Genomic DNA, 14,078 nt, shown 5'->3' with positions numbered 1-14,078 from the left:
ATGGTGCTCAATATGGGTTTGAACCTGGAAGTGGCCCGGAATTATCAGAAGGACATGGAATTTGTTCAGGTGGATGAATTAGAAGCTCCAGCTCCAGAGGAGTTTGATGATGCCAATCAGGCCATCAATTTTGAGGATCTGGTCAACAACCCTGCAAAGCTGCTAGAATGGATTAGAAAGAAAAAATTAGAGTCACGTGAGATTGAGGGTCAGATGAGGAAGAAATTCGTTAAGGTACTTGAAAAGCTTCCTATTGCAATTCCTGATGATGAGCCCAAGATTCATGATGCCCAGAAAAGAAAAGCTGATGCTTCTTTGATGCTGGAAGACAAAAAGAGAGCGAAAAAAAGACAGAAACCAATGAAGAAGAAGAAGAAGAAGGTGATCAATAATAATTCAGTGAATCGACCAGTTGCACCCAGGCATGCACCTGCAGTACCAGCAACAATGCCTAGAGAGCTTCTCAATGCAATAATCAATGAATATGGAGGTGACAATGTGGTGTGGGTGATAGAGAAGACACTAACAGCTACTGATGTGAGTGGGGGTCATAACCGTCTATCCATACCAGAAAACCAAGTAAAGTTGGAAGAGTTCTTAAATGATGCAGAGATAAGGCAAGCTTCAAATAAGGAGGAGATACCTGTAGATGTATTGGTTTTGGTAATGGGAGCCGAAAAGCCTGAGTTGTGGAACTTGAACTTCAAAAAATGGGTGATGAACAGAAGCAGCATCTACGTATTAATCAAAAACTGGAGCAAGTTGGTGGTGAACAAACATTTACATAATGGTGATACAGTCCAAATCTGGTCCTACAGAGCTTCACAAAATGGAGGAGGAGGAGGAGGAGGGAAGAAGCTCTGTTTTGCAATTAATGTTCTTCAGTAATGATGTTTGTTCCCACAAGCTAGGTAGAACAATGGCATTGAGATATCCCTCTTTATGATTTCTAATTAATCTGCTATAGTGAATTTTTTTTTCATGGTTTTTCCCTTCAATTTGAGGGGCTTTTCACATTAAAATTTTGATGGCAATATATCTTTATGTGGCATGATTGTTTTCTATTTTATATTTTTGTGTAAATTTGTAGTGTTTCCTCCATCATCTATTATACCACTCTTGGTAGTGGTAAGGGCTTTAACTGTCAATAGTGGAGACGGATCCATATCCTCTACTGCCGCCCCGTCCTGCCGTGTGCTGCGCAGTTCTTTGTGGGGGAATGAAGGGGGGGCAGCTAATGAGAGCACGCCCGCTGGCTTTTCTGAGGGGTGATCATTTCACCCCATCTAGGTGTGGCCTGCACCCATGGAACCGCATAATCCTAAAAGCTCAAACTCGATAAGTTTTTTCGAGTTCATAAACCCTTTACTTTAACACCCCCCACCCCCAAAAAAAATAAATAAATAAATAAAAAACCCTTTCCAGTTTGGAGAGCCTAAATCTTGTGAACAAACAACTGAGTGTTTGTAGTGCTGCTTGATTGTTGAGAAACTGAAAGCTATTATGATTCATTATCGATTGAAGTTCATTGCCAGTAGGAAACTGCTTGCCATCTATAATGGAAGTATAACCACTCCATAACTTGTAGGGATTGACGAGCACCATAATAATCCTTAAGTGCATGAAACAGAAGAAATTGTGGTAACTTATTCCCATTAGGAGATGCTGTAATTGATCAAATTGAAGGTATGTAACCATTGGTCAACTGTGGTGGTTGATGAGCATTAACTGTTGTAGTAGAGAATTCGGTGTAACCGCTGGCCGTATGTTGAGCATTTTAATGTGTAATTGTTTGTATTGAGTTATAATCATTTAATGCAAAGGCTGGTTGAAATGAACAACCATGAGAAATAACCATTGGTCAACTGTGGAGGTTGATGAGCATTAACGGTTTGGTTTTCGGTCAGTTTTGGTCTGGTACGGTTTCGATTTATTTCGATTTTGTAGTATCGGGTTAATTTCAGTTTAGATCAGTTTGTTTTCAGGCTTAAACCATAATAAAATCATACATTCATAACCTATAGTGAGGAAAGATTTTGTAAAAACACTTTAATCATCTTCCAAAGTCAAACAAGTAAACAACCAATAATAGGGAAATTAATTTGATGTGTTAATGTTGTAATCGGAACAAGAGGAATGAATTGCAAGGGAAGATAGTTAATATTGAAATCAATGGATAAAATAGAGTTTGTAGCAAAATCATTGTCACAAATCAAATAGTTGTTTATCATTATAAGGGAAAAATAACTAATATTGAAATCAATGGATGAGACGATAACTAACTTACTATCAAATATTCAAATCATTCATTTAAATGTCCAACTAATTTTGTATAGTGAACAAGGAGATCAATGGAAGCATTGATTTATAACAACTCCCTTTACAACCAAAATCTCACTAATATTGAAATAAATGGATAATCAATTCACCTGTTCATAACCTCATAATCAATTATTTTTTATCAGTTCATTTGGTTTGGTTTTCGGTCTGGATATCGATCGGTTCGGTGTGGTACGGTTTTCAACCGGTCCCATCATACCCCAGCCCAAAACCAAACCGATAAGGATCGGTTCGGTTCAGTCCAGGTTTTTTCGGTCGGTTTTCTCATTAAAATTGTAGTTTCATGGTGGGTTAGATGAAACTACAATATACAAGTGGCATTTTCAGTTTCTGAAGCTTCTTTATGAACCGCATCCCTACTGCCCTACTGTATATATATTTTAAACTTCTGTTGTCATGTGTTCAAGTTTTTGGAAGGACAAAGATAGAGGTTCTGTTCTCTCTAGCCATGGCTATGGATAAATTCTTCTTCTGTAATCTGTTGGGTTACATGTTCCTGAGTTTAGTTCTCATTAGAGCAGCACCTGAAAGTTCCCTTGTCACAAATCTTCCTGGTTTCAATGGCACTTTCCCTTCCAAACATTATTCTGGGTTAGTACTATCTTCCTTCCCATCTCCAACCCTCTTGTGGTTTTGAATGAGCTCTGATTTTTTACATCACTTTGGTGTATCCTTTGGTTTGTATTTTGAAGGTATATCACCATAGATGAGACCCATGAGAAAAAACTATTCTACTACTTTGTCATTTCAGAGAGGAAACCATCACAGGACCCAGTTGTTCTGTGGCTCAATGGTGGACCAGGCTGCTCTAGTTTAGATGGTTTTATGTATGAACATGGTAACCAACTGATAAGTCTTTGTCCCTGCTTGATTTTATTCTTGTGATTTAATGGAGTGATTCATCTATCAGTAAATCTGGTTCATGTTTTTTCAGGCCCATTCAATTTTGAAGCAGGAAAAACAAAGGGAAGCCTACCCCTACTATATCTCAATCCAAGTAGCTGGTCCAAGGTTAAAAATCCACATCTCTTGGACCTTCCTTATTGTTTCTTTTGTTCCATGAAACTATTGCATCTAAGAATGAGTATTTACAAAATCATCCCAGAATTCTGAAACTGTAACTTCTTTGTTATAATATTTAAAACTTCATCCTTATGAGTCCTTGCCTTTCAGGTCTGAAACATTATCTATTTGGATTATTCTCCTGCTGGTGTTGGCTTGCCTTACTCCAAAAATAAGGATGACTATAATACTGGAGACCTTAAGACAGCCTCTGACACACACACATTTCTACTCAAGGTATTTGTTAATGAAATATTGAGCTAGGTGTGGAAACAACACTGCTTGGGTATGGGTAGCATCAATTTCTTAAAAGCAATGTACAAATATTACAAGTTCATTTATTAATTCAACCATGTTCTCTAGCCTTAGACTTGCAAGTTGAGCAAGTCAGACATCATTGTCCACACACAATATAGTACATAACATAGTTATGTACTTATGTGTTTCTTGTTTGTTCAATCAGTGGTTTCAGCAATACCCAGAGTTCCTTCCCAACCCACTGTACTTATCTACGTGCCAACTCTTGCTTCTGAAGTTGTGAAAGGTACTTTTGTACTGATCTCATATTACCTATGTGTTTGGGATAATATCCTCACACATAATTTGATCTCACTTGCAGGAATTAAGACAGGTTTAAGGCCCATTCTGAACTTCAAGGTATGGCTCTTTGATCACCCTTATTTTTCATGATTAAATTTAATGATTGTGTGTCTAATCTTGAATTGGAGTCCAATATTTGTAGGGTTACATGGTGGGAACTGGTGTCACTGATGGTGAATTTAATGGGAATGCACTTGTACCATTTGCACATGGTATGGGCTTGATCTCAGATGATTTATATGAGGTGGGTAAGTAGGTCAGGCACCTTATATTGTCATAATTGTCATATTCTACTTAGCTGTTCTCAATAACCCTATTTTGAACTTAATGGCTTTCTGTAATGCCTGTTTAATGGAACTATTTATTCCAACTTTTGCACTAATTTCTCTAATTTGAGTGCATATCATGAGAAAGTTTATGGTAAAAAACTGTATGCAGGAGGCTAAAAGTGCCTGTAATGGAAGCTACTGGAATCCAGTTTCTTCTACATGTATAGCTCAGATTTCGAACATTGACAAGGTAAGGTGAAAGTATAATACCAGTTCTGAGTGAAATTTTATTTGTTAAGAATAAATTTAACTCTCTTTTTTCTTTTTTTGTGTAATCTTGGACATAAATCCAGGTCCTTAATGGTCTATACATATATGACATTCTTCAGCCCTGCTACCGCAGCCCAGAAGAAATAGTACCTTACAGTTACCTCCTAGCTTCAGGCAGTTAGGTGAGACTGAAAGACCTCTTCCCGTAAGGAAGAGAATGTTTGGACGTGCTTGGCCTTTTAAAGTTGCAGTAAGAGATGGAATTGTCCCATCATGGCCACAGATTCATGGTGAAAGTTTACCATGCACAGTAAGTTTTTCAAAATAAGCTATTTTCAATATCTTGAACTTGAACATTAATGGAATTTTTATAATTCTTCAAAATCACAAGCAGGTGGCAATGAATCCACAAATTAGTCGTGGGTTAGTACTGCTTAGACATGTCTTGTGGATATGTTAGAGACCTCTTCGAAAAATAATCAGAAGAGGGTAAGAAGTCCAGAAGTTCAAAACCCAACTGATTAGAAGTTAGAATTTAGAACTCGTTATGTACCAATCTTACAATGCCACAGCCCCATAGACAACCATCAATATTTTCCTTTTTCATCTTCATTCCACTTGAGATAATTCCACCAAAATCCTCATTAATATCCGGTGCACATTAGACATCACTATTTTTCAGCCCCTGATATCTCATGAATCATGTCACCACCATCTTATCTTCTCTCTTTCCCTCAGATACAGTGATGCACATACATGCACACCCACACCCACTAGAAAATGTTCTATTATTGCAACCCATTATTAAGCTTAGAATTTTGAATAATTAAAAACGAAATTTGAACAAATTCTGGGGTGTTTTATGTCATATTATATGTTCAATGCTGTTAAAAATTTCAACATTTTTCCAAGCCATTTGGAGGTACATTTTCGATACAAACTCTGTTTCTATAAGCCCTTATTATTTTCACAACTGGTGGAAACCCTTTATTGATTTCTGACACTGAGGTCCATATGTTCTTGTTAGATTGCAAATAACGAACTATTCTCTCAACAGAAAAGCTGAAATGTAATCTATCTGTTCCTTCAAGTCTTGTCATAGGAAGCATATGAAGAAAAATTTTGAAGCCAAGAAAGTTGCTAATCAAATTGCATCACTCTGAGATATTCTATTAACCTCTAGCCGGAGTCCTTATGCAGCTTCTCCTCATCCTTGCTCTGTTGTTGGTTTGCTTTTCTGTATTTTCAAGATTGCTATCCCTCCATCATCATTAGCCATCACTTGTTTTGCTTCTCTTGCTTTCTTCAAAACCCATATTCTTAGGTCCAACATTATAACAGAGACACTGATTTGATTGTTATTTTTATATCTTGTTAATGTAGTAAATTTATTTTGAATTTCATATTCTGTTTCTCTAAGTCTAGTATGAGAATTCCTACCTTTAATCTTCCACTGATTCTGCTATTCACATTCTAGTTGGCATGTTTCCATATAGCTGCTTGATTTTATGAGCATACTGATTGATTGAATTCTAGTCAATGCCATGTCTCTGTTGCATGGTATATGTGCGCTGAAAATCAAGCTTCTTAAGTTATAACCAGCATATGGACCAGATAGATTTTATTCCATTGTTTTTTAATTAGTAACAAATACTGTATTGAGAATAAAATATAGGCAATGATACAGCCTCAAAAAAGGTAATGATGACCACCAAAACAGAATAACATAAATTCATAACTGAAAACAAGTTGCAAACTAAAGCTTTGCCAAAGAATCTACAAGTTTTAATCACCCTTCTCTTGGCCAAATTATCAGCTTCCAAGTCTAAAATTTTCCCTTATTTAATCGAATTTTTTCTTCCGATTTCAATGGAAAATTGTTCCAATTGGATCACTCAGATTATATTTATTAGTCTTGGACTATGCAAATGCATGCTCATTTAATCTTTAAAAGTGAACCAGCCTAGATGGTATCATGCTGATGCAAATGGCCTTCCTCCACTTTTGGAAGCTGTGTTATATATCATCATGAGCTATGCTTTTTGGATGACAAAGTTGCAAAAATATTGCTTAGAAATGATTGTTTTCCCTGTCTATTGTTTTCTTTACATATCCAATCATAGTAACCATTGAAATAACACAGAATGATGAATTTGCAAATTCATGGTTGAACAATGAAGCAGTTAGGAGAGCAATTCATGCCGAACAGGTTGTTTCCATGGTAGTTTCTCTCTATTTTGTTACTACATATACAACTGAAAATCAATTGTCTCTGATCTATCTACTTCTTTATCTATCTTTACACATTAGGAGAGTGTGATCGGTCCTTGGGAGTTATGTTCGGACCAACTTAGTTACAAAGCTGATGCTGGAAGCATGATCAATTATCACAAGAACCTTACTTCTCAAGGCTACCGGGCTCTTATGTTCAGGTATGCTCTCTGTCATATTTGCTTCAGTGAAGACAATATCTATCTATTACCAATAAAGTGCTATTGTTTAATTTATATTCATAATCTCTAAGTTCATATTTTCCTCTGCACATGAAGGTAGCACCATATTACTTACCTTAGTTAAGGTGTTTACCCTATGAATGTCTTGCGCTGTCCTTGGGGGCTTATGGTGTGATACTCATACGCATTACAGTTTTCTCCCCTAAAATAATCCTTCCTGAATTGGAACTGAATGTGGATCACTTAGAATATACAGCCATGTTAATAAACAATTAACCAGATCAGTTGGCATTAACTCTAGATGTAACACAATGCTCCAAAATCCATGCCAAATAGTATATGGAGGCAGCCATTCCTCTGTAAAGAAACTTAAAAAAATTCACAGTTTTTCCAACAAAAACAACTTTGTTTCTTAGGACTGGTTTTTATTCTCATGAAAAACATCACGTTTATGGAAAATGCAATGAAATGTAGTCTAGGGACAACAATCCACATGTTGGGTGGATGGGCTTCAAGTTCACAAAATCTTTAAATTCCTAAAGGGCTGCAAACATTAACCTTGTGCATGAAATGTAGTCAAACTTACAAGATTTAAATTTATTTCTAGTATTCATTGAAGCGCATCTATTCGGACTTCCATTGCCACAGTTTTTTTGTCAATCACTTTGCATTGGTTCCTTAGATTCTTATCAAGAGATTCCCATGCCATAATGCATTAGCCAATTTGATATTGGTAGGAATTCTCTTGATGACATATGTTTTCTGAGATGATAAGTGTGTGTTACTTGCAGTGGAGACCATGATATATGTGTGCCGTTTACTGGGACTGAAGCATGGACTTGATCACTTGGATATGAAATTACTGATAAATGGGGGCAATGGTATTATGATGACTACCAAGTTGGAGGGTAGACATACTTTCTCTTTATCAATATTGGATTTACTCATCTGTTGAGTAGGAAGAATCTTGGGTAGACATACTGATCGAATTAATCTTATGAAATGAATCAGCTAGACATATGGCCATACTGCAGATAAAGCATATATATATATATAAAAACTGTTGCAGTATTTCATCTGTTGCAGGTATACACAAGGCTACACGCACAACCTCACATTTCTTACTATAAAGGTTTATACATTCATAACTTCTCTGTTACTATATTTTCTTGAGCTTTACTAAAAAAATCTAGTTTAAATTTTATCCTTGCTTACCCTGTGACCAACTTTTGTTTTGGAGTTGGGTGGATGAACTTCCTTCCCTTCACACTCATAAGCAAATTGGTCAGAGTTTTAACAGATGAAATATGCTTTGCTGTTTATTCTAATGTGGATGTTCAGTTAAATTTTCTGTTTTATAAAGAAATACAAATGCCTACACAAGTATAGCACTGTAATAAAACCAAAAATGGAGATAGAGAGAGAGAGATTTGTGAAGATAACACAGACAAGGAACACTTAGATAATTTATTTGAATTCAATTTGATTCAATTTTTTTTTTATCAGGTCATGATGATGATGATTTCTCTGTGGTGCAGGGGGCTGGACATTCTGTTGCTGAATACAAACCGAAAGAGGCATTGGCCTTCTATAGCCGCTGGCTGGACGGAAAATCCATAAAAAAGAAATTTAGGGAATATATAGATATTAATAGTGAAAGTGTAAGAAAGTTATCTGTCTCCAGTTCTCTTTTCAAGTTTTGTGAAAAGGAAGAAAACATTATTATATATACAAATAAACCAAAGTGGTTATTTTACAAAAGGAACCTTTAGTTGTGCATTATCTGATCTGTTGTTTCATGCTGAAGTGTATGGGTGCATTGGTTTCTAGATGTGTCTAGTAAAAGTGATCCCCTTGGGAGATCTATCTTTCTAGAGCTGCTATGGCCAATCATGGGGCAGCAAACAGCATCATAAATGGTATTTCAGTCTTATCATACCCTAGATAATGAGATGATTAATTATATTATCTAATGGAAGGCAACATTCATCTAAGGAAAATTGATGGTGAGATGATGAAGTTTGAGCTACGATTAAGGTTAAGAAATTTAGTTTTAAAATTTGGTGAAGGACTGATGATGAGGATGATTTTAAAAGATATAAATTTGCTAGAAATTAAGCTAAGAATTTAGTAGGGAAAGCAAGGACTAAGAAATATGAGGACAGGTACAAATGAAGAGAAAATATATTTATATATTATTTAAAATGAATAAAAATAAAATTTTAAATTTCAATCATATTAGATACATTAAAAGTGAAGATGATAATGTATTAACAAGTGATAAGGATATATTTATTACCAACAAAAAAAAAAGGTGATAAGGAGAATAAAGAGAGAGACAGAAAAACGGATGTATAAATGACACCTCTATAGGTGTATTTAGAACTCGACTCCTTTTAATTGTCTGTTGTCTTATTCCCAAAAAAATTATCAAAAGATGTAATTGTCATGCATACTTTTTCAAATATACATGTGAAATTACACTATTACCCTCATTAGAAAAAATTGTGTGTATCATATTAAAAGGGGAAAAAAAAAAAAAAAAAAAGATTATAAATTATTTGAGGGGATGTCAATAAGAAAATCTCTTATCTTATATATAGGCATTTAAGTAATCAATTCTAATCTAGTTTAGCTCTTGCTTGTTTATCAGAAATTAAAAAATAAATAAAAAACCAGACAAGTTTCATTGACAGCCTAGGTGAGCCAGCATGGCTCATGAGACTCCTTCCTTCTATAAATAAACTAATATATCATGTGCGTGTAATGCTTTGTAAACAGACAAGAACTTATAATTTATACAGAGCTTTTGATTTTGATTCTAATAGTGGGGTTCTTTGAATTTGAATATAGAAAGGTAATGAGTCAAAAATCACTTTGTAAAGCCAGAGGGGAGAGGTGGCCTTGTAAGATTCAAACGCAATCAAAAGACTGATTAGTTTAAAAACTGACGACATGAAACCCAATATATATATATATATATATGCATGATTTGTTGCTTTTGATACAACAAATGGATGGTTTTATTAGCCTTTCTTGTCTTACACAACTTTTCACCTTAATCTAATTTGTGCGCTTTTTCTAATGGACACTGTGAATGACATCTCTACCGGTGTATTTAGAACTTTACATCTTCTTGTATTTGCCCTTTGTCTTATTCTTAGAAGTTTTTTCAAAATAAGGATATAAAGGGGTTTTCAAAAATAATTCGAAAGTGACATCATCAAATCATTATCAAAATTATTGTTGTACACATTTTCCGTGTACACGTATGTAATGGCACTAGTTGTATATCGTAAGATTATTATGTATATATATATATATATATATATATATATATATATATATATTTATTTAATTTTAATTTTATTTTTCTTTTTCTTTAGTCTCCTCACTTTTAAAAGATTGTATCTCCCTAACCCTATATCCGAGCCAAGTGTCTTTGAAAAGGTTTCTACATGTACTATCCAAGAGTAAGACTTGGGCAATAGGGTCCAACTGACAATAGTTTGAACAAAATAGTAGCTAAACTAAACCTTTTTCACACCATTTTCTAACACATGATTTGTGATGATGAAACACACTGGTTTAATGAAGTTTGGGATCGAACTGGAAGAATTGGAAGTTAAACCCACCACTAGGGTTTTTTCCCCTCCCCCCTATTTTACCTGAAAACCCCTGAACTTTTTCGTGACTATGATTTCCGATGAAATTCCAAGAGGTTCTTTTCCATCAGTATTGATAAAATCCTCGAGGTGACCAAATTCGATGTTTACACACAATAAGCAATGTGTGTGGGATTGGCCTAACTGCGCATACATTGGTAGCACATGTATTCCATGAACAAATCCAATGGGTAGGTACTCAAAAGAAAAAATGGGAAATGAGTGTTTCCTTTGTAGGTTTGGTTACTGACGTGGACCATATTCTACGGAAAGCGCTAGCATGACGTATTGTCGGGGAAGTAGAGGTTTGGGACTGTGGATGCTACTAGCATTAACTATGTGTCAATGGCACACATGCTTGAGAGAGTGGCTATTTCATTTCATATATGCAAGTGTGCATGTCCTAGGCATCATTTGGGTTAGGCATGCCTTGGAGGAGTCCGTGTTGGTGTTAGCTATTAGCAAGCATATTGCGATAGTGACGACCAACATGGGCGAGTGTGTTGTAGGTTTGGCAAGCCTTGCGCATACATTGTTCCATTCAAGTGGGCTGGAATGACACCTTGGGTGTAAAAAAGATGGTTGGCTTAGTGGTAGCCTTGAGTTGTTGAGTTGGAGTGGCACTAATTACAGGTTGCGACGTTGAGGGATTGTTGGGGCGAGCAATGAAGCATCGATGTAGGCTAGGTCAAGCAAGCTTCGACAAAGTGTCATGGTTCGTGCGCAAAAACATGTACCGTCGATTATTTTGAAATCAGTTTGGGTGAATGTTATGATGGCTTGAATGACCTTAGGATTGCCTTGGTCAAGTATTGGCTGAGGCGCCGTACAGACAAATTGGTTCCACCAAAAAATTTTAGTGACTATGTGGCCCTCTATCGACGAAACCGTCTACTATACCCTGATTGGTGTGGCGTGGGAGACCTCTACACTGTAGGCACTGGAACCCTATCCTAAAATAGATATACATAGATTACCTAGGGTCCAATTTTTCTACATTTATGGTGAAGAGAGAATATCTTCACCATAGATATATGATCTTTTGATTAGCATGGGAAATGATAATTTTTTGCCTTGTATAATGGTGATGGAAACTAATGATGACACAAGAGCCCAATCACAAACATCACGAGTGATGAAGGAATTTTTCTTTACTCACAAGTGAAGGAAAACTTAATCCTAATGCCTAACCTGTACTTTCAAAATAGGAATCATAATAGTGTATCTTGCTCCATCAGTCTTGCTTCTACTTCTTTGGTACTAACTGTTGGAAATTATTCTATTAAAATAAGTTTCAAAATACCTTTATTTGGTTTTGAATTTTTTTCTTTTTGTGTGTTCCTTCCCACAAGGATTTAGTTTTGTGAGTTGCTTTAGAGAAAGACACTTTGTATGTGTAAACTTTACTCCCATGTTGGAAGTGGAACAGAATGTAAAGAGTTTAATATGTAGGAATGAGAATCTAAGGGTAGAGTTCCTTGAAGAGATGTATCTCTCCTCCCACATGTCTAGATTTGGTCCAGGTTACTTTATACACACACGTGAATGTCGAGCATGGCCGAGTCGTGGTGTGGCAAGACATTAATATATATAATATTTTTTATACTTCGGATCGGATATGAATCCAAATTTATTTTGGCCGACGTCAGAGGTTCACATTCAAAGCCTTTGGGGTTTTTCCCGATGTTAGTCGTAGATCGTTTGATGCTGGACATAATATAATCTAAGTCAGGGTCTGTCAAAAACTTCTAGCTTCTTTCACTCTCTGTCCGACATTAACAAATGTTTTACTGACATCGTTAGGGCATAGACGACGTCGGGCCTTTCTGTGGATGTTGGCACCTCCATCGGCTCAATTGGCTCTATGTTCAATGCGTTAGTTCATTTAGTAGACGTTGTTTGACTTGTCAACGACACCAACGACTTTGTTCTTGTAGTTGTGCAGAACCCTTTTAGGGTCGGTAACGACTAGTTTTCTAAAGACTCGCCTCTCTTGGAAAGGATGTTTTCAACGGGTTTTTCACCTCTATAAGTAGAGGTCGTCTCTGACCTTTCAAATTAAGAGCATGGGACGAGAATGCTATTGATCGCATGCAGTGCGGTTGCTACGCCCAGACACAAGGTTGCACAAAATGACGTTGTGCCCTAGGGATTTCTGTCTTTCCATTGGGGCACGACGGTCATTTTATGCGACCCTATGTCTAAGTGCAGGGGCCGTGCATTGCACACAACCAGGTAACGTTCTTTCTCCCTAAAAGCATTTGTATAGTCTCTCTCTCTCTCTCTCTCTCTCTCTTCTCTCTCACAATTCTCTTCTTGTGTGCTTACTCACATAACACACAATTCATTATTTCCTTTGTTTTACCTACTGTATTTTCAAGATTTTTGCATTGAATCCAAGTACAATTTTTTGTAGAACTCAAAGGATGCAGTAGGAGAGTGCACTACTACTTGTGAATGCTAAGGATTGTGTTATCTTAAAGACCAATTCACACATTTCCCGATTGAACTATATGAAACGTCAAGTTATAATCTTTAGGACAACATTAAGTGACGTGAATCAGTCAACATACAACATTTTTTGAGCATCATTTGGCAACATTTTGAATGACTATTTGAATACGATTCAGAAAAATTTTAGTTATCTCATTATTCTTATTTTTACAACTCTCTTAAACTTAAAGATGAAGGTGACCAGTCAACTCCATATGATTAGGTAAGGTCTAACAAGTCTAAAGGTAGTTATTATGAAGACCTTGAGCATAGCAATAAGCACGCCATAGAAAGAACCATAGACAAATAAGATGAGACACCATTTTCATTGCCAACAAATTCAACAAGGACAGCTATGGCCCCAACCTTTCTTGAGTTGGGGCGTAGTGTTCAAATGTTCCGCCATCAACTCCTACAGGACAAAAGGCAACAGCTTCTTTATGACTGTCACTACATGTTGGACTTTGACAGTTCTTAAAGAGTTCCATAAACCCAGAATTCTGTTCCTTGGATTTTATAATCAATGTTTACCAAAAGAAAAAATTTCATAATCAATGTACATATAGAGAACTTTATGATATTGTAATTCTTAGAGTAGCATTTCTCTCTCTCTCTCAACAGGTAGGCAATGAACAACAAAAGGGATAAAGGGAGCACTTGGCATAGCGCACTTGGTAGCTTGTGGTGTGTAAAAACCCATTGCTATCAGGTGGTTTTGGATTCAACTGTTCAAGCCTATTGGTTCACAACATCCCTCCCACCTTAACTATAAAAAAAAGAGGGATAAAGAACTGCACCTCCCCAGACCGTGCAATGGTGGGAGCCTCATGCACTAGGTACACCTTTTTTTTTTAATATTTGATGATGATAAGAACATTGTAAGCATGCCAAACCTGTAAAAGTACCATCTGAGGTACACAGCTGAA

The 14,078-nt window shown here is 36.2% G+C and overlaps 1 protein-coding gene and 1 pseudogene across 1 annotated transcript; both read left to right on the top strand.

The window, feature by feature from the left end:
* LOC122668469 (putative B3 domain-containing protein At2g27410) lies at positions 1–888 on the top strand. The gene has a single exon (XM_043865030.1). It carries the CDS (start codon positions 1–3, stop codon positions 886–888), a length of 888 nt encoding a protein of 295 aa, XP_043720965.1.
* A 1,942-nt stretch (positions 889–2,830) lies between these two features.
* Positions 2,831–8,834, top strand: LOC122668468 (annotated as a pseudogene).
* Positions 8,835–14,078: the final 5,244 nt, after the last annotated feature.

This window comes from Telopea speciosissima, chromosome 7 (assembly GCF_018873765.1).
Source record: "Telopea speciosissima isolate NSW1024214 ecotype Mountain lineage chromosome 7, Tspe_v1, whole genome shotgun sequence".
Taxonomy (NCBI): Eukaryota; Viridiplantae; Streptophyta; class Magnoliopsida; order Proteales; family Proteaceae; genus Telopea; species Telopea speciosissima.
This window is presented reverse-complemented; position numbering and strand designations above follow the sequence as displayed.